Below are 21,604 nucleotides of genomic sequence, written 5' to 3'. Positions count from 1 at the left end.
TCCTGAAGGCAGCAACGGAAAAATGTCCCTAACATACAAGAGAAGACAGATCAGGTTTGCAGCAGACCTATCCACAGAAACGTGGCAGGCCAGAAGGGAGTGGAGGGATATATTCAGTGTGCTGAATCAGAAAAATATGCAGCCAAGAATTCTTTATCCAGCAAGGCTCTCATTCAAAACAGAAGGAGAGATAAAAAGTTTCCCAGACAAACAAAAATTAAAGGAGTTTGTGACCACTAAACCAGCCCTGCAAGAAATTTTAAGGGGGACTCTCTGAGAGAGAAAAGATGAAAAAAAAAAAAAAAAAAAAATATATATATATATATACATATATATATAAATAAATACCAAAAGCAACAAAAGATTAGAAAGGACCAGAGAACACCACCAGAAACTCCAACTCTACAAGCATCATAATGGCAATAAATTCATATCTTTCAGTATTCACTCTAAACGTCAATGGACTCAATGCTCCAATCAAAAGACATAGGGTAACAGAATGGTTAAAAGAACAAGATCCATCTATATGCTGTTCACAAGAGACCCACTTTAGACCTAAAGACACCTTCAGATTGAAAATAAGGGGATGGAGAACCATCTATCATGCTAATGGTCAACAAAAGAAAGCCGGAGTAGCCATACTTATATCAGACAAGCTAGACTTTAAAATAAAGACTGTATCAAGGGATGCAGAAGGGCATTATATCATAATCAAGGGGTCTATAGACCAAGAAGACCTGACAATTGTAAACATTTATGTGCCAAATGTGAGAGCACCCAAATATATAAATCAATGAATCACAAACATCAAGGAACTCATCGATAGTAATACCATCACAGTAGGAGACTTCAACACCCCACTCACTGCAATGGACAGATCATCTAATCAAAAAACCAACAAGGAAACAATGGCTTTAAATGACACACTGGACCAGATGGACTTAACAGATATATTCAGAACATTTCATCCTAAAGCAGCAGAATATACATTCTTCTCCAGTGCACATGAAACATTCTCCAGAATAGGCCATGTACTGGGACACAAATCAGCCCTAAGTAAGTACAAAAAGATCAAGATCATACTGTGCATATTTTCAGACCACAACGCTATGAAACAAGAAATCAACCACAAGAAAAAATTTGGAAAGGTAACAAATACTTGGAGACGGAAGAACATCCTACTAAAGAATGAATGGACTAACCAAGCAGTTAAAGAGGAAAGTAAAAAGTATATGGAAGTCAATGAAAATGATAACACCACAACCCAAAACCTCTGGGACTCAGCAAAGGCAGTCATAAGAGGAAAGTATATAGCAATCCAGGCCTTCCTAAAGAAGGAAGAAAGATCTCAGATATACAACCAAATCTTACGCCTTAAGGAGCTGGAAAAAGAACAGCAAATAAAACCCAAAACAGGCAGAATACAGGTAATAATAAAGATTAGAGCAGAAATTAATGCTATCGAAACCAAAAAAACAGTAGAACATATCAATGAAATGAGAAGCTGGTTCTTTGAAAGAATTAACAAAACTGATAAACCACTAGCCAGTTTGATCAAGAAGAAAAAGGAAAGGACCCAAATAAATAAAATCAAGAATGAAAGAGGAGAGATCACAACCAAAAAAACAGAAATAAAAACAATAATAAGAGAATATTATCGGGGCACCTGGGTGGCTCAGTCGGTTAAGTGTCCGACTGCCGTTCAGGTCATGATCTCACTGTTTGTGGGTTCAAGCCCCACATCAGGCTTTGTGCTGATAGCACAGAGCCTGGAGCCTGCTTCGGATTCTGTGTCTCCCTCTCTCTCTGCCCCTCCCCCGCTCATGCTGTGTGTCTCTCTCTGTGTCAAAAATAAATGAACATTAAAAAAATTTTTTTAAAAGAATATTATGAGCAATTGTATGCCAATAAAATGGGTAATCTGAAAGAAATGGACAAATTCCTAGAAACATATATACTACCAAAACTGAAGCAGGAAGAAAAAGAAAACTTGAACAGTCCCATAACCAGTAAGGAAATCGAATTAATAATCAAAAATCTGCCAAAAAACAAGAGTCCAGGGCTAGATGGCTTTCCAGGGGAATTCTACCAAACATTTAAGGAAGAGTTAACACCTATTCTCTTGAAGCTGTCCCAAAAAATAGAAATGGAAGGAAAACTTCCAAACTCTTTCTATGAAGCCAGCCTTACCTTGATTCCAAAACCAGACAGATACCCACTAAAAAGGAGAACTATAGACCAATTTCCCTGATGAACATGGATGCAAAAATCCTCAACAAGGTATTAGTCAACGGGATCCAACAATACATTAAAAAAAATATTCACCACGACCAAGTGGGATTTATACCTGGGATGCAGGGCTGGTTCAATATCTGCAAAACAATTAACATGATGCATCACATCAATAAAAGAAAGGACAAGAACCATATGATCCTCTCAATAGATGCACAGGAAGCATTTGACAAAATACAGTATCCTTTCTTGATAAAAACCCTCAAGAGGGGTGCCTGAGTGGCTCAGTCAGTTAAGCGTCCGACTTCAGCTCAGGTCATGATCTCACAGTTTGTGAGTTCAAGCCCCGCGTCGGGCTCTGTGCTGACAGCTCAAAGCCTGGAGCCTGCTTCGGATTCTGTGTCTCCCTCTCTCTGCCCCTCCCCTGCTCATGCTCTGTCTCTCTCTGTCTCAAAATAAATAAAAAGCATTAAAAAAAATGTTTTTTTAATAAATAAATAAAAATAAAAACCCTCAAGAAAGTAGGGATAGAAGGATCATACCTCGAGATCATAAAAGCCATATATGAATGACCCAACGCTAATATCATCCTCAATGGGGAAAAACCGAGAGCTTCCCCCTAAGGTCAGGAACAAGACAGGGATGTCCACTCTCGCCACTGTTATTCAACATAGTATTGGAAGTCTTAGCCTCTGCAATCAGACAACACAAAGAAATAAAAGGCATCCAAATCGACCAGGAGGAGGACAAACTTTCACTCTTCGCAGATGACGTGATACTCTATATGGAAAACCCAAAAGATTCCACCAAAAGACTGCTAGAACTGATTCATGAATTCAGCAAAGTTGCAGGGTATAAAATCAATGCACAGAAATCGGCTGCATTCCTATACACGAACAATGAAGCGACAGAAAGAGAAATTAAGGAATCGATTCCACTTACAGTTGCACAAAAAACCCATAAAATACCTAGGAATAAATCTAACCAGAGAGGTGAAAAATCTATACACTGAAAACTATAGAAAGCTTATGAAAGAAATTGAAGAAGACACCAAAAAATGGAAAAAGATTCCATGCTCCTGGATAGGAAGAACAAATATTGTTAAAATGGCGATACTACCCAAAGCAATCTACACATTTAATGCAATCCCTATCAAAATAACACCAGCATTCTTCACAGAGCTAGAACAAACAATCCTAAAATTTGTATGGAACCAGAAAAGACCCCAAAGAGCCAAAGCGATCTTGAAAAACAAAACCAAAGCAGGAAGCATCACAATCCCAGACTTCAAGCTATACTACAAAGCCGTAATCATCAAGACAGTATGGTACTGGCACAAGAACAGACACTCAGATCAACGGAACAGAATAGAGAGCCCAGAAAGGGACCCACAACTGTATGGCCAACTAATCTTTGACAAAGCAGGAAAGAATATTCAATGGAATAAAGACAGTCTCTTCAGCAAGTGGTGCTGGGAAAACTGGACAGCGACATGCAGAAGAATGAACCTGGACCACTTTCTTATACCATACACAAAAATAAACTCAAAATGGATGAAAGACCTAAATGTAAGACAGAAAGCCATCGGGCGCGCCTGGGTGGCTCAGTCAGTTGAGCCTCCGACTTCGGCTCAGGTCATGATCTCGCTGTCCGTGAGTTCGAGCCCTGCGTCGGGCTCTGTGCTGACAGCTCGGAACCTGGAACCTGTTTCAGATTCTGTGTCTCCCTCTCTCTCTGCCCCTGCCCCACTCATGCTCTGTCTCTCTCTGTCAATAATAAATAAACATTAAATATTAAAAAAAAAAAAAGACGGAAAGCCATCAAAATCCTCGAGGAAAAAGCAGGAAAAAACCTCTTAGATCTTGCCCACAGCAACTTCTTACTCAACACATCTCCGGAGGCAAGGGAAACAAAAGCAAAAATGAACTACTGGGACCTCATCAAAATAAAAAGCTTCTGCACAGCGAAGGAAACAATCAGAAAGACTAAAAGGCAACCGACAGAATGGGAGAAGATATTTGCAAATGACGTATCAGATAAAGGGTTAGTATCCAAAATCTATAAAGAACTTATCAAACTCAACACCCAAAAAACAAATAATCCCATAAATAAATGGGCAAAAGACATGAATAGACGCTTCTCCAAAGAAGACATCCAGATGGCCAATCGACACATGAAAAAATGCTCCACATCACTCATCACCAGGGAAATACAAATGAAAACCACAATGAGATACCATCTGACACCTGTCAGAATGGCTAACATTAACAACTCAGGCAACAACAGATGTTGGTGAGGATGCGGAGAAAGAGGATCTCTTTTGCATTGTTGGTGGCAGTGCAAGCTGGTGCAGACACTCTGGAAAACAGTATGGAGGTTCCTCAAAAAACTAAAAATAGAACTACCCTATGACCCAGCAACTGCACTACTAGGTATTTATCCACAGGATACAGGTGTGCTGTTTCGAAGGGACACATGCACCCCGATGTTTATAGCAGCACTATCGACAATAGCCAAAGTATGGAAAGAGCCCAGATGTCCATCATTGGAGGAGTGGATAAAGAAGACGTGGTATATATATATACAATGGAGTATTACTCGGCAATCAAAAAGAATGAAATCTTGCCATTTGCAACTACGTGGATGGAACTGGAGGGTATTTTGCTAAGTGAAATTAGTCCATCAGAAAAAGACAAATATCAGATGACTTCACTCATATGAGGCCTTTAAGAGACAAAACAGATGAACATAAAGGAAGGGAAACAAAAATAATATAAAAACAGGGAGGGGGACAAAAGAGAAGAGACTCATAAATATGGAGAACTGAGGGTTACTGGAAGGGGTGTGGAAGGGAGGATGGGCTGAATGGGTAAGGGGCACTAAGGAATCCACTCCTGAAATCAATGTTGCACTATATGCTAACTAATTTGGATGTAAAGTTTAAAAAATAAAAAACAAAATTTAAAAAAGTAAAAATAAAAACTCTTTTAAGAGGTTATCTATTTGACCAACCAACCGGCTCCATTACTTCTAGAAAGTACACTCACGCCCTGAGTGTCTGCTGATCCTCGGCCACTCTCCGACACACTCTCGGACCTCTACTCTCACCGGATGGGCTGTACGTGAGCAAGTGAAGCACTCTGTGCCATCCACAAATGTTCTGCGGTTACTCGATTTAATCATCTGTTATGCAAACCGATGAAACTGACTTAAGAGAAGATAGGTTTTTTTCTCTATAAATCAGGTTGAATGCTGTTGAAAGACTCAGTAGAAGTGGGCAAAATAATAAACATTGTAACAGATGTGACAGCTCAATAATAAAACCTTAGAAATAAAAACATCAAAACCTAAAACCTTAAAAAACCTTAAACCTATGGAAGGTTCCATAGATGTCTTTAAGCTTTTGCTTCACTTTAAAGGAATGAAAACTGTAAAGACAAGGCAGACCGTGGACTCTCACAGAAAGGACCTACATCAAAATACTGGTGAGTAAATTTATGTGTGAGGTAAAACAAAATGTTTACAATACACATGTATCTTTACTAATATTATCCCCAAATCAGTGACTTCTCAATAAGCAGCCAACCAGTGGATCCAACTACATCTCCTAAAATTGACTCTATTGTAGTTTTCTGCACTCAACTGATAAATTTTATTCTAGTTCTACATACCTGGAGTGACAATAATGCTGCTATCTTGCTACGAAGCAAATGTACGAATTCTACCTGAAAAGATCCAAGAATTGGTACTTAGAAGACCTCGAATACAACAAAATGTTCTATTTTATGATGTCGCACCACGAAACAGACTCTGTTAGCAGGTTACTGGCCAAAATAGACATATCTCTTTGCCATTATCCTTACTGTAAGGGCATGAATATTACTGCATATAAAGGAGATAAAGAGTACACTTTAAAAACTGTCGGCAGACCCTCATTTGCCCAACTGACACAAAAGGGAATTTTGGCTCCCAAGAGACCTTGTAAGATGAGAAAATTACACAAATATAGGAATCTTCCGAACACAAGTTTGAGAAAATACTTAAGTGAAAACAGAATTTGATTATAAAAATGAACATGACCAAGTAAGGGAAAGCATTTATTTCTGGCCCACAAACCAGCAGACCTACTCATCCACAGAAGTTCTGAATGTTAGGGACACACTGGATAAAAAGGAAAATGAAGATGTGGCCCAATGCCATGTTGACTGTACTATAACGAAAATAACTGTCCAGGGCGCCTGGGTGGCTCAGTCGGTTGAGCGTCCGACTTTGGCTCAGGTCATGCTCTCACAGTCCATGGGTTTGAGCCCTTCATCGGGCTGTGCTGACAGCTCAGAGCCTGAAGCCTGCTTTAGATTCTGTCTCTCTCCGTCTCTCTCTCTGCCCCTCCCCTGCTCACATGTGCTCTCTCTCCCTCTCTCTCCCCCTCTCTCAAAATAAATAAATAAACTTTGAAAAAAATGTTAAAATTTTTTAAAATAAGATAAAAATCTTAAAAGAAAAAAAGAAACCAATATGAAAAATATTTATGGATAAACCAACTTCTTATAAAATTAGTACTTCTCTAAATGTCTCTGTGTTTAATGCCAGCAGTGATCTGTGCCCACTGTGGTAACCGTCTGGACAGTCTTTCCATGAATCTTGATGTGATACATATGGACTTTGCAGGGTAACAGAAGGTAACCAGACTAGCTATGGCTGATCAGTTTGTAATATATGTAAATATCAAATCGTTACATCACACCTGAACTCAATATAATATTGTAAGTCAATTATACTCAAAAAAATTAGGAGTTCTCAGAAATTTTCTAGGAAAAGCAAGCAAGTCAAGAGCTAAATATAATCTCAAAGATTTTGGGCAAGGAGAAACAAACAAAACAAACACTAAAAAAAAAAAAAGGTTATGCTGACAAATTATTACTGGGATAGACACTGTAATACATTTCTTACAACAATTAAGGATGTCAAGGCTGAGAACATAGAGAAAAAAAGGACAGAAGTCTGGGAGCCAGTTCCAGGTCGGGGGTAAAGAACCAGCAATTGCACAGTAGGAAAAAGCAAACAGCACACGGCCCAGGTGTGACAGTGGGTAAATTCAAGAGGAAAAGCTGAGGTCACTTTTCTGGTGACCACTGGAAATCTTATTTTGAGGCCATGGGAATGTAACCTTCCTTTTGATACACCTTCCCGGAAGGAGCCCCAGAAGTAGCTCCCCCTTAGTAAGATGTCTCTACATGTACCCGGTGCTCAGAGTTAGAACGCAGTCCGCATACGCTAGCCCCCAATCCTTCAGCCAGGCAAGAGCTGATGTTAATGCCATTTTTCATATGAGACAAAGGGCTCCAAATACAGTCAACTTTTTAAATAGCATGACAAACTTACCTGTCGAGTGAATATTTTTCCCCAAGTTAGAAAGATTCTCTACCCCTCAAAAACTCATTTACAAGAAAATCTGCTGTTCTTGTCATAATGTATAACATGGATGCTTTCCTGCTCTTACCAGGCCAGCTGTAACCAAGATCCCCACCATGCAAACTGGCAGCTAACAGTTATGTGCCTTCAGAGACACCAAGTGGAGACAACAAATACAGCAGATTATCGGTGCAGGTAAGGGGCACATTGTCCCTTCTCTACAACTTTCGGCTGTGGGGGGACACTTAGTTCCCAGTCCTCCTATTTCCCCAGGAGGGGAGGGAATGTCCCCTGGAGTGAAAGTATAGAACATACCAGGCTTTCCTCCCCATCCCACTCCCACCCCTAACTTCCCAGGAGAGAAGGCCTGGCTTCCACTGAGTGGCTTGCCTGGGGCCACGCATCTGGCTGAGCTCTTTCCTCTCTCGTTCAGATCTAGCTGGCTTGCAGAACCTAATATATGCTCCTCCAAGTCCTGTTTTAGGGGAAGTCTCTGCCTCTATGAGGACGGTGTCCAGCCATCTGGCTGTGCCAGGGACAAGGACGACGTGTCTCTTAACTCAAAGGGGAAGTATTAACACGAACACGGCTACAGATCTACGGCAGTCTAATCTCCAGTTATGTCTCCTTTCTCAGTTCAGTACACAGTTGAGAGGAAAGGACAAAGATGTTCTTTACTGATCCCCTAGAGCCATAAGCCAGTATTAAGAAGATAAAAATAAGCTAGACAAAGAAGACCTTTTTCTTTTTCCTAACCATCCTCATTACTTTTTAAATATTTAACAAAAAATCCACACATGTAGCTGATACAATGGTTCCGTCTCATCAAATGACACTAGCTTGCTTGTCCCAGAATCAACATGATCACACGAGCTCAGCATGGGTTAACAAGCCAAAGCACTTGGGGCACCTGGGTGGCTCAGTCAGTTAAGTGTCCGACTCTTGGTTTTGGCCCAGGTCATGATCTCACAGTTCATGAGTTCCAGCCCCGCATCAGGCTCTGTGCTGACAGCCTGGAGCCTGCTTGGGATTCTCGCTCACTCTCTCTCTCTCTCTCAAAATAAATATCCTTTAAAAAAACAAACAAACAAACAAACCCCCTAGTCAACAGTATCGGCCCTCAGCAACAAGATTAGATTTTGAGGCAACCTCTAGTTAGATCAGATGACCTCATATGTTAAGGGTTCTTCTGGACTTAAAGTTCTGATTTTTAACTAAAACTCTATCTGCAGTTTGCAACCATCACTGGAAATCACACTTTTCACATCTTCTTTGGTAGTTCAAGTAAAGTGCAGCGATACGAACAAGTCAATGAATACACATGAGCCACTTATTCTTTATCTGTAAAAATGAGGATATTACCGTGTACTGCTCAGGTGTCGTGAAGAGACCAAATCACTTAATATATGTGAAAAAGCATCAAAATTCTGGACACGCACATTTCTGTTTTGTTTCCTTTCTGCGTGGCCGGCAGCTACCGCCTTCCGCCACTAGATGGCAGTGCTGCATGGGTAAGGCCAGTCTGGATTGTAGTCAAGGGCTTCAGGTGAAATGTGTGAAAAATCAAATTACAGGGGTTTTCCTGGCATCCGATAAGGTAATAGAGTTGTAGATAGCTAATAAAAATGTGTGAACGTTTACCTCTGACCCCAGACTGAGAGAAATAATCTCATCCTCAAAAGCAGAATGTGTGTCAATATGAGCAGGAATTCCTGGGACAGAAAATAAAATAACATGTCACTTCATTTTTCCTTTTAGCAGATTTAAGATGACTCTAAATACAGCCTCTCATTACTATGGTTGAGAACACTGTGTGATAATCGGGAGTGGAGGATAATTTTAGTTAAAAGGAAACATTTAGGGTGAACGTGACTAAACAAAATCAAACTAAATCTCAACTAAAAATATCTTAACTTCATGATGAAGTGCCACTGGCACTCAATTTTGAAACCAAAACGTGAGAGTCACTGATGACCTAGGACAATGACCCGGTCCCAGCCCGAGAGAAAGGTGTGAAAGATAAATACCAAAGTCACGTTCTCCTTGAACACTGGATCCCCAAGTACACGCAGGGCAAAAGCGACATCCAGGTGTGAGGACCAAGCCTATCAATAATTAACATGTGGCTTCCACTACCCATTTCTCATCTATGTTAATTGAGTATTTCCTAGAAAAAGGAACTTTGCCACATGGTATGAGTACATAAAACAAGATGTACCCCTGTCCTCAAGGAACACAGAGACCAAGAACACTGATAGGTAAACAGGCAATTATAACACATTGTGATAAAAGCAGAAAAAAAAACAAAACCCCACAATGTCTGACATTAGTCAGATCCTTAAGACCATTTCGTTACTACAAACATCAAATGAAGATGCTAATAAATGCAAAAAAAATCAGGACCCTAAAGATTTTTTCACTGACGTGCCATCCTAGAATTGTCTTCACCTTCTGAGGGGAAAGAAGAGAAAGACCAGGTATCTGTAAATTATCTGGAACCTCTATCACACTTGTCTCCTATGTCCTTAAAACAATCTCCCCCCTCTCTAAATGAAACGTAGAGAAGTGAACAAAAAAAGAAATCACAAAAAAAAAAAAAAAAAAATCACACAGCAACTATGTCAGCCTGCTTACCTACACTTTGAGAAGCAAGTTCCTCAAGAGATTAACGTTTGCCTTACATGTAACAAACACAAGCAAATTACTGTGAAGAGATAGTTCAAGATAAAAAATAATATCTTTGATTTTAGGGAGTTGCATACTCTACTTCGTTATGAAATATGTGGTTGGAGTATTAAAATAAGAAGCACTCACCATGTCCAGGTTCATACTGGTTTACAGTCAACTGATCGGGTTTGTGTTTAATGTAACCTTCTTTCAACCATTTCTCCAAAATGCCATCACAAATGTCAGGAAGACCTGATGTCGGTAATCATAAAGGTGAAACATATTAAAATATTTACTTTGCATGTTTTACTCAAGAATAAAGTCACTGTGAGAAAAATCACGCAGCTTTTAATTTCGCAGTCAGATCCAAATGCAGCAATAGACCCATAACGCAAAACAAAATAAAAATAAAAACAAAACCTTCTTGAGAAGCTTCTGAAGTTATTTTATTGATTTTAATCAATAAAGTATCCAAAAGAACACTTGTGCTGACAATTTTGGTATTTTGTAAAACAGCAATAAGATTATAAAACTTACTGTTATATACTAGAAATTAGCCTGACCGCTCTTTTTAAATTATTTTAATTATTTTAAATTAAATTTAAATTTAACTTAGTTATTCCAAGGCATTTCCCTTTAGAAAAACACAGTTTTCAGGGCACCTGGCTGGCTCAGCTGATAAGATCATGAGACTCTTGATCTCTGGGTTGTGAGTTCAAGCCCCATGTTAGGTACAGAGATTACTTTAAAAAATAAAATATTTAAAAAACAAAAACAAAACACAGCTTTCAAAGTAGAACCAACTTACTTTCACTGGAGTCAAAAATAACAGAAAGTTAAAAGTTTTACAGCATCAAATGTTGGCGTGGCGGGTGGGAGAGGAGGTACACGCTTGATAAGAATATGTCGACACAGCTGCTTTAGGGGGCAATTTTTCAGTGTCTACTAACATTTTTAAATGAACACAACCTTGATCTAACTATTCTACTTCTCCTGACTTACTGCATGACAGGCGGGCACAAAGACACTCACAGCAGCACTATTTATAACAGCTAACAACTAGAAACAACCTAAATGTCTACCAACAGGGAACTAACTGAATAAGCTACCACTAAACACTGAATAAAATTATAAAGCTGTATTAGATCTCCCAGACATTTAACGAAGGGAAAAGAACAAGCAGAAGGATACACGTAATATGTGAACATACCACATATAATCACAACATAGTGAGTATGACATACTAACAACTATCTACCTTTACAGGTGTCCCTGGTGGGACGTAAACTCATTTGTTACAGGACTGGAATAAAATGTACTAGCCGGTTAACAGTACTACTTCTGAGAAGCATGCGACTAAGGATGGTGTTCAAGAGGGACTTCAGCCTTGGCTATATGTATCCAGTTTTGATAACAAAACTGCACTACGTATGTAATTTAAATGTTTTAAATTTAACCAGTTATCTCACCAGTTTACCTAGAAATGACAAATGAAACATACTATGACATCCTTCCAATAGATTAAGTCTTTCTTTTCTGACTCAGCATTTGTCACCGATTCACAATTACTTACCCCCAGGTAATGGCTTGCCTCTATCCACATTGTTGTTTTCATAGTGGAATTCATAACCAAAGTGCTTTACTCTTCTGTGCTTTAAAGATTTTTGAACTATACGAAGAGAAGAAAATAAACTACTTGAGAGAAAAAGAATTGCATTTCTTTGTATATTCGAAGTCAAAATTGTGAGTAAAGATTCCCTTAGTGATAGTAATTTTTGCTAACTGCTAAATTATTGTCGTTAATAAAATTAACCACTCTACCTCATCTCTGCTACATTTTCAGTCTAAAATTGTGACAATCCCTTTTTTCACTCCAGTCAACTTTAAAGAGTTAAACACAAACACTGCCAATCACAAGACCATTAAAGATCCGGAAAGAGTCAGGGTAACTAATTTGCAAGACTCTCCAGGAGGCTCTTACTGCATTGTGAACCGGTGATTCCTCACAGGAAATGTGCCTTAGAGGGGAGAGGATCAACTAAGATAATACATGTGAAAGGGCTTATCTGTGTTAGCTCTACAAAAGTTAGCTAATAAATATTAATTAGTTTGGAGCTTAAAATTGATAGTTATATAAATGTCATTTATGATTAATGCTCCTAAGAATTATTGGTATGACTTGCCTAATATTAGATCTAGGCTACTTCCAATAATTTTGAGGAAATATTAGAAGTTTTAATAAAGCAAAGGAGGAGGAGGAAAGAAGGAGCGTAACGTGGTATTCTGCAGAGACACTTAAATAACACATTTTAAAAGTTTTACTTACCATTTTGATTGCCTGTTTCTTCTGTCCAGTTAATACTTTCCAAAAGCATTTTCTCATCCTCAGAAGAAATAATTTCTTCTACTACCATGAGGCCTGGAGGTAAGGCCTGAAGCCCCAACTCTTTCCATTGTGCTGTGGGAAACCAAATTAAAACAGTCACATACAAAACTTACAGTTTCTAAATACAAACAATTCTGTCCATACCCATTTATGAGATCCTAAAATTCCCAATCCTCATATTCATAAATAAGAACACTAGAGGCACATGACATAGGAAAATATAAAAATAAAGACCAAGATAAAAATCATGGTACATTTTATCCACTACAGTTACCAACAGCAAATAAAACAATATTTACTTCAATATTATTTGAACACAATTGAGTTTTTTTTTTTAATTTTTTTTTTAACATTTATTTATTTTTGAGAGACAGAGCATGAGCAGGGGAGGGACAGAGAGAGAGGGAGACACAGAAACGGAAGCAGGTTCCAGGCTCTGAGCTGTCAGCACAGAGCCCCACGCGGAGCTCTAACTCACAAACCGCAAATTCATGAGCGAAGTCAGATGCTTAACCAACTGAGCCACCCAGGCACCCCACGATTGAGCTTTTTAAATCTCACTAGGAAACAAGGTTTTTCCTAATATCTACAATATGCTCCTCTATTTAAAAGCTAGATTGTCTGTAAATATTGAAAACACAAATTTAAATGCTCATTTTGGCCCTTAGGTTCTTGATACTAACTATGGTCAAGTAACAGAAAAAGGTAAAACAACAAAAAACTTATTCTAAAGAAATAAAAATATCATTGTAGAATTGATACATTAAGGAATTATTTGGTATATATTAGAATAATTTAAGTCCTTGTGCCCTTAAAGTTTAAGATAGATGCAACCGTGAAAGAAAAAAAAGAATTTATGATTAAAGGGAACAGTGCAATTCACATTTATCATTAGGGATCTCACTGTTCATGTTAGACGTGATTTCTAAAGCTTTTCTGCTGAAGAGTTTTCATCTTTGAATCATGTAATATAAAAATTCTCAACAATAATAATATAAATGTCTACTAGATTTTATTACTATTTCAGAAATACAAATAGTGAATAACCTGATAAATATTTACCAAAGTGTTTACTGTGTGTCAGGCATTATATTATTTGTTTAAATTATGTAAGAAACACTTGGGGAAAATTCCTTAAAGATAGGCAATTTATAGTATAAGAAATTCATACTTAGTTTTCTAAAAATACATTTAAAAAAAGACTAAAAATACCCCTTGTATTTGTTACTCAGTGGCTCTCTGGTGGTGATTATCAGAACATCTGTGACACAACTCTATTGTCTATTCATTTCTACCAAGAATTATCTCAAGGTGGGGGCACCTGGGTGGCTCATTTGGTTAAGTGCCCAACTCTTCATTTGGGTTCAGGTCATGATCTCACGGCTCCCAAGTTCAAGCCCCACATCAGGCTCTCCGCTGACAGCATGCAGCCTGCTTGGCATTCTCTCTCTCCTGCCCCCCTTTGCCCCTCTCCTGCTCATACTCTCTCTCAAAATAAATAAACTTAAAAAAAAATGTTTTAAAAAGAATTTTTTCCAACGTTATAAACATGATAACAACAGTCTTGAAAGTACATCTGTATCTAACACGGGATTTCAAATAAAGAACACTCTAGAACTCACTTTGGGCAATTTCTTACAGGGTTTTCAACATACTGACTAGGAGAAAACCCAAAGACAGTATTTTCTAATTAAAACTTACTCCCAAACCATTCAGTTTTCAAAAGCCAATCATAAACACATACTAGATATGTTTTTTTTTTCAATCTGCAAAGCTTAAGCCAGATTTTAAATTAAACACATACAGATACTGAAAATTATAACACCTAAAATAGATCTTTAAAAAGTTTTAAAAAGTTTCCTTTGAGTCTTACTTTACCAACACATAAATTTGGTCAGATTATGCTCACCTACCAGTCCCCAGGATACCTGAACAAAACATGACATTGTCTGAAGAGGTGACAAGTTAGGGGCACGTGGGTGGCTCAATAACGTAAGTGTCCAATTCTTGGTTTCAGCTCAGGTCATGATCTCATGGTTCGTGAGATTGAGCCCCATGTCGGGCTCCTCGCTGCAGTGTGAAGCCTGCTTGGGATTCTCTCTCTCTCTGTCTCTCTCTGCCCCTCCCCTGCTTGTACTCTCTCCCTCTCTCAAAATAAATAAATAAACTTAAAAAAAAAAAAAAAAAGAGGTGGCAAGTGAATTTAATAGGAGATCAGATGTCTAAGTCAAAGTTCATCTCATTTCCATGGGACAAGGGTGAAGAGACATAATAATCTCCCTAGCAGCTTTGTAAATCAGCCTATAAAGCTTTTATTTAAATTAGTTACCTTAAATAAAATTAAATTAAAAAATCAGTTCCTCAATCCCACAATCATGTTGGACAGTGCCACTATGAACGTCTGAACATTTGCATCATCACAGCGAGTTCTACTGGACGCTGCCACTATAAAGCTGTAGGGGTCTGGCGGCTAACGGGTAGCCTCCGTAAATGGAAGTCTGGCACACAGTCATCTGGATCACAATTAATTCTAAAGTGCTAAACTGAAAGCATCTGGGTAGATTGCAAAACTGGTAATCTGAATCCTCACCATTAAATTTTGAAAAACACAGCAGGATTCCAAACTACGTGACATACATAATACACACACTGTTGGGCTGGTAGGCCCAGCTCCTTAAAGGGAGGCTATGTCTAATTCACGTCCCTTCAGCTACTTACCCCATGCCTGGAACAAACTAGGTGCGTAAAGAGGGTTTGAAAAGAAAGAGGGGGCACTTAACTGATGTCCTGTTCGGTTTCACAAAAACCACACCTCCTCACTTAGGTAAGAAAAGAAAACTCACCCAAAAGCAACAACTATGTTTTAAAAGATGCCCATATGTTAATACCTTTTTCCACAAAATTGAAGTACAGAATGATCTTTTGTCCTAAATCATCCACTATTTCTTTTCCGTTGAGGGTGACGTAGGCTTTCTTGGATTCTTCTGCAGTTTTGTAGCTCACAAATGAGTAGGGCTTGTTAGGAGGCATTAAGAGAGCATCTACTGGTCCACACGTCTCTAACACTGGGAGCAGCTGGTTCCTACTCACCCCATTACCCAATCCACCATTGGCCACAACCAGGCTCTTTGAAACACACACACACACACACAAACAAAAACAAAAACAAAAAAACAGGAGCAATTAGTATCAACCCATTTATTTTCAAATAAGATTTGAAATTTTATTTTCAAATAAAAATAAGGCTATTTTTAAATTAGATTTCTACAAAGGTGTAATTAAGATGGAAAAAAAAGTCTCCTTATGGCGGTTATTTGGTTTTCTAATTTCATACACAGTATGTAAAACAATTTATTAAACACTGAGGATTAAAAAGTACACTTATGTGTAAATAATAGATGATTTTTAAATAGCCCTTTCAGCAAAATATTCCTTTTTTAATGGCCACACAAATTAAAATAACATTTATTACTGTTTATAAGTTTAACACAATGAAAGAGAAAGGAGGTAGAGAAGGAATAAGTTACATAATACTTTTTGCCAGACCTTACACCATGGATGCTTTTACCCACTTAATCCTCGTTAACATAAGCTTCACAACAAGCCTACAAGGTGGTTAATGTTAACGCCGCTTCACAAAGGAAGAAATTGAAGAGATGAAAAGTAGGTTAAGATAGTGATTAGGGGGAGTTGTGTTTCCAACCTATACTTCTGTCATTTTCCAGAATCCACACTTTTGACATAACCATGCTACAATGTCTACTAAAAACTGAAGTAAAGGTACTGACTCAAGGAAAAATCAACCACAGCTTCTGCTGAACATAAACAGGAAAATTTTCCTCTGTGTCTGAGTAATTCAGCCATTTTACAATTAAAACTTTTTCCTTAGTAAGCTTCATGATTCCTGCCTGTTATTTGCAGTCCTGCGTTAAACTTTATTTCAGAGATTTGTTTGAGGGGTGGGAGTGGGGGGGAGGGGAGAAGCTTCCTGTTTTTATTCTGATGCTTATGGCCCAGCACCTCTTATAATCTCACAGCACCCCTTAAAAAACATTCTTCTGGGGCGCCTGGATGGCTCAGTCGGTTAAGCAACCAACTTTGGTTCAGGTCATGATCGCACAGTTCATGGGTTTGGGCCTCGTGTCGGTCTCTGTGCTGACAGCTCAGGGCCTGGAGCCTGCTTCAGATTCTGTGTCTCCCTCTCTCTCTGCCCCTCCCCTGCTTGCACTCTGTCTGTCTCCCAAAAATAAATAAATATTTAAAAAATAAAAATAAAAAATACTGTGGAGAAAAAATAAGCAAGCCCAAATAAGAACACATTTTGGAAGCCATAAATGTGGGATTAAAGCTTCTAGAAATCCTAAGAAAACAGATCTACGAGAAACAAGCCTCCAAGGCAGGAAAGAAACTTAAGCCATTTCTTTCCTTACCACTTCTCTTCACGACCCCGGAAGGAAAAGAAAGCAACTTGCACTTGGGAGCACGAGAGCAAGCCAGCTTCATCTTCTGAGCATCCCACAGCCTCGGTGGCTCTTGGCACAAACAGTAAAGGGTGTGCAGGCAAACCACTTGTAATGTTATGTATTTTATCCTCTTTACAGGATTTTAGTTTAATTCTCTGAAGTCATTGACATGGTGCTTAATGAAATCGAAGGATGGGCCTTTTCCTCGCTCATTTAAATCCCCCTCAACAGAGCACTCATTTGTCAACCTTAACTCGTCACAGGAGACAGCGTGATCATGACGTGAGGGAGAACTGGTCCGAGAGTCAAGAAACCCAAGTTTTAATCCCAGCTTCATCTTCTCAAAGACATGTCTCTCTCCTGCTTTCAGTTACATGATGGCTGAGCTTCCTTCCTACTCTTTACAACCAGAAAAGATACTTGATATTCACATGGAATTTTAATGACTAGTAAGTACCATCACATACATGTTCCCTTTAGCATCCAACAGAATAAAAAGGAGGCAGGAACAGGTCTTTACAAATGAAGAGATCTGAGATCAGAGGCACTGCCCATGTCCAAGTAAGAGGAGAAGCTAAGAGTTAAAGTAAGTTCTTCTTAACCCACAGTCCAAGACGTCTCATAGTCCCATATATACATGGATATGGATATGATTGAATTACAGTCATCGGAAAATGAAAAGCCTTTGTAAATAAGTTCTAATAAGTTAAAAATGTTTTATAGCATACGATCAAAATACTTTATAACAGGGGCGCCTGGGTGGCACAGTCGGTTAAGCGTCCGACTTCAGCCAGGTCACGATCTCGCGGTCCGTGAGTTTGAGCCCCGCGTCAGGCTCTGGGCTGATGGCTCAGAGCCTGGAGCCTGTTTCCGATTCTGTGTCTCCCTCTCTCTCTGCCCCTCCCCCGTTCATGCTCTGTCTCTCTCTGTCCCAAAAATAAATAAACGTTGGAAAAAAAATTAAAAAAAAAAAAATACTTTATAACAAAACTGAAGTCAGGCATAGAGGGGAGAAGACTGAATTAGGTTACAAAAGACCTAGCTCTAGTCTCCTGTTCAGCCACACTATATCAAAGGATGCATCACAACCTCTCAGAACCTTAGTTTTCTCAACTATCATGTAAGAATTCTTAAGGAATTAAATATAATAATGAATGTAATGACACTCTGTAAACCATAAACAGTTATACAGTGTATATATACAGTGTATCATTAACATGCACCCATAATTCAACCAACACAATCAACGGAAATTCAATGTCCCCAAATCCAAGGTTAGCAGGTACTACCGTATGCACATTTGGTAGAGATGTATCACATGACTGAACAATTACTAATGAATATTACTGTAACAATAACATGGTAATACGTTTACATTCAAATAATAGTTTTAGGTCACCTGGGTGGCATACGATACTGTCTCAATGCCTTCATGTCTCAGCAAAGTATGCCTGGCTTTAATCTGTTTCCTTAAGAACTTCTTCTCAGTTTTATTCAGTTTGTAATTACTTTGATGGTTGCTATCCATGGCAGTACTAAAAAAAAAAAAAAAAAAAAAAAAAAGATACAAAATGTCAACCTTAAGAATCCCAAAGGGAATTCTAATGATGCTATGCATATTCTATAGTTTATAGATACTTCTATGTGACAATTTTTAAAAATGTTTACTTTACTTTTCACCAACCAAGAGAAGTGAAAACAAACAGATGCCTGGACAACAAAGACATATTTAAGAAGGTAACAAAGAAGCAAGGACATCTAAGAGTATCTCTGGAGGTTCTACAAAACTTTCCAATGCTTTAGCTCTATTAAATGCACTCTATCACCCACAGGTATATATCCCCTTACTTATGACGGCCTAGGTAAAATGTGCCACAGACAAATTTCACAAACATAATGTTAGGAGAGAAGAAAAAAAAAAAAAGAAACAAACGAAACAAAAAAATTCACAGAATATATAGTACGATTCTAGTGACATACCTTCAAAACCCAAAATAAGCCATATATTGTTTAGAAATACATACAGAGCAAAATGCAAGGAAAAGCAAAGAAATAATAAACAGAAAATGCAGGAGAAAAGTTATTCCTGGGGGGGAGGAGAGGAAGGTGATATAAAAGGCACATACAAAGCATCAAGGTCTTTCTTAAGTTACATGGAGGTTCAGGTATATTTTATTTTTAAGCAGTACATGTTATACAATTCTATAGTTTTTAAATACAGACATAAGAACCCCTAGAACTGTGTTTGCCTTCTACTAAAATATGCCAGTCAGCAAGTCGTTACCGAGCACTTTCCCAAAAAGGCCTTCACACGACCCAAATCAGGACCCTACGTCATGCTTTATTACAGTAGCCTACTTATTTCAGTCACAGAATTTAACATAAGTTGTGATGATTCCTTTGTTGGCTTAATTCCCCCCTCAGGAGGTAAACCCCAAGAGAGCAGGTGCTCAAGAAAATGTGTGGAAGGGATAAACGGATGATGATGGGCAAATACACACGTGCCTACGGACGGTCTCAGCGCGTGCAGCCCGCAACTATAACAGGCAGCTTACACGTAGCTGAGGAAAACACACAGACGCTAAGCAATGAAAGAATGACACATCTTTCTACAATTGTTAGCTGTACAGTCTTCAGATGTGCCGTGAATTAGAAGAAAAATAAGATTGATGTTAACTGGAAAAATCTGGGGAAACTTCAAATCCGAAGCCGACTTGAGCTGAGCACTGAAGGACAGGAGGAACACAGAGCCATTCGGAAGGAGGGTATCGAGCGAGACAACAGAAGCTCAACACAGAATTGGATGCGTCTGGCAAAGGCAGTGAGAGGTAGGCAAAATTTTAGAGCAGGGAATGCTGGCTGATCCGCTGATCCCACTCGTCACCCACTTGAAAGCCTCCAAAGTTAGCAAACAACATAAATGTAGGAAGTTAAATAAAATCATACTCCAAAACAGCTCATAAACAGCCCAAACTCTAATTAGCCATCTTTATGTCTAGAGAGAAAATGCTGAGTCAGCTGAAACAACAGCCAGGAAGGAGCTTACCTGGCACACGGAGTGCGCGTGAGAGAGGGAAGGCCGCGACAACAGGCGGGCTGCACAGCGCAACAGGGGAGGGGGAGGCAAGAGGACCTTCGATAATCCAGCCCACCAGGTGGAAACCGACAGGAGGATCGGGGTGGAGGAAGAAGAAAGGAAAGAAGAAGAAGAAAGGAAAGGAGGGAAGAAAGAAGAAAGGAAACAGGGACAGGGGAGGACACGGGGAAAGTTCTAGTACGATCAGGAGGGCCTGGTGACTCCCCAGACGTGAGGGAAAGAGGAAACACAGGCCACTCGCTAACACGGCAGAGTCTCAGGCTAGTGATGGCACTCGGACACCGGGCTGACTCCAGACGTCAGAAGAAGGTCAGGACGAGACGGTAGTGGGTAGGATTTAGGACAGAACGTGTGTGAGGTCGTGGCGAGGTACGGAGTTGCGGTGCCTGGCTGGCGGGCGACAGTGTGAAGTGGCTAAAAGAAAAAACCAGGTGAGAGAGAAAGCTTTCGGTGTCCTCAACAGACAGGCAGAGGACAGCTGAATGGGTATTTTTAAAACTGCACGAATTACAATGATCTGTTTCCAGCATCTGGTCCCTTCTACTGGACTACACGCTCTTTGAGGACCAGGATTACATGGCCTCCCCGGAGCCTCTGTCACTGCTAAGGGACAGTGTAACACAGTGTTCAGGGGTCCCGGTTGTCCACTCAAATCTCCGCTCTACCACTTATTAGCAGTATGATCCTGGGTGAGTTATTCATTTCTGTGCTTAGGCTCCCCACCTGTAAAATGGGGGGATAACAGTGCCTGTTCCCGGCACGTAGCTCCACCTAAACCCTGCACTAAAAAATCTGACCAAACTCTTCTATGGCTTCCAGCAGCATAAAGCCAGGATGTCCCCAGCACCCCCATTAAAAGCCTGCCTGAGAAAACTAAAAATGCTGCCAGGAAAGTGTGCCATTTGTTCCAGCAACACCTGTCAACAGACCCCTGACCTCCCCTTCTTAAAGTATTTATTGAAAGGGAACTACAGTTGGAATATGTATCACTTGCTGCTCCGAAGTGTTGCTCTCAAGGAGCTAAGAGACATTCCTTTGGAATGCAGTCATCGGGAAGGATGGGGCCTCTGTCCCAGTCTCCACAGTAGGACAGAATCCTAACTGTGATAACTGCTAGCAGCAAACACGGCTGGCTGGTACTGCATTTGCACGGACCAATCCTTTGTAATTCTTCTCTGGCCCTACGGAGTCCCTGCTCTGCTCTCCCTTCCTAGTCTCCCTTTAAAACATCCGAATCATTTCTCACAAACTGGAACGGAGCTGAGCTCTTTCTCCTACTGTCAGTAGTTACTAATTAAAATCTGTTTTCACCACTTTAGTGTCTGGCTGTGTTAATCTCTGACACTA

General features: G+C 39.5%; 1 protein-coding gene across 14 annotated transcripts in view; it reads right to left on the bottom strand.

Annotated features, from left to right (window-relative positions):
* ALKBH8 (alkB homolog 8, tRNA methyltransferase) overlaps window positions 1-21,604 on the bottom strand; it is a 75,337-nt gene that overhangs the window by 36,268 nt on the left and 17,465 nt on the right. For 5 of the 14 annotated variants that reach the window (XM_086679228.1, XM_086679224.1, XM_086679227.1 and 2 more), the window contains exons 2-8: window positions 20,503-20,671; window positions 18,560-18,695; window positions 15,586-15,823; window positions 12,638-12,769; window positions 11,885-11,980; window positions 10,459-10,563; window positions 9,286-9,356 (exon numbers count right to left, since the gene is read on the bottom strand). In XM_086679228.1, the coding sequence (XP_086535354.1) occupies window positions 9,286-9,356; window positions 10,459-10,563; window positions 11,885-11,980; window positions 12,638-12,769; window positions 15,586-15,823; window positions 18,560-18,688 (771 nt within the window). In that variant the 5' untranslated portion in view covers window positions 18,689-18,695; window positions 20,503-20,671. The remainder of the gene's footprint in view (window positions 1-9,285; window positions 9,357-10,458; window positions 10,564-11,884; window positions 11,981-12,637; window positions 12,770-15,585; window positions 15,824-18,559; window positions 18,696-20,502; window positions 20,672-21,604) is intronic. The other 9 variants (XM_086679234.1, XM_086679231.1, XM_086679232.1 and 6 more) reach the window with 3 other exon arrangements.

The sequence above is a fragment of the Puma concolor genome, chromosome D1 (assembly GCF_028749965.1).
Source record: "Puma concolor isolate L17-30 chromosome D1, mPumCon1.1.hap2, whole genome shotgun sequence".
In the NCBI taxonomy this organism is placed as follows: domain Eukaryota; kingdom Metazoa; phylum Chordata; class Mammalia; order Carnivora; family Felidae; genus Puma; species Puma concolor.
Note: the sequence above shows the minus strand (reverse complement) of the source record. Positions and strands in the feature narration are given on the sequence as shown.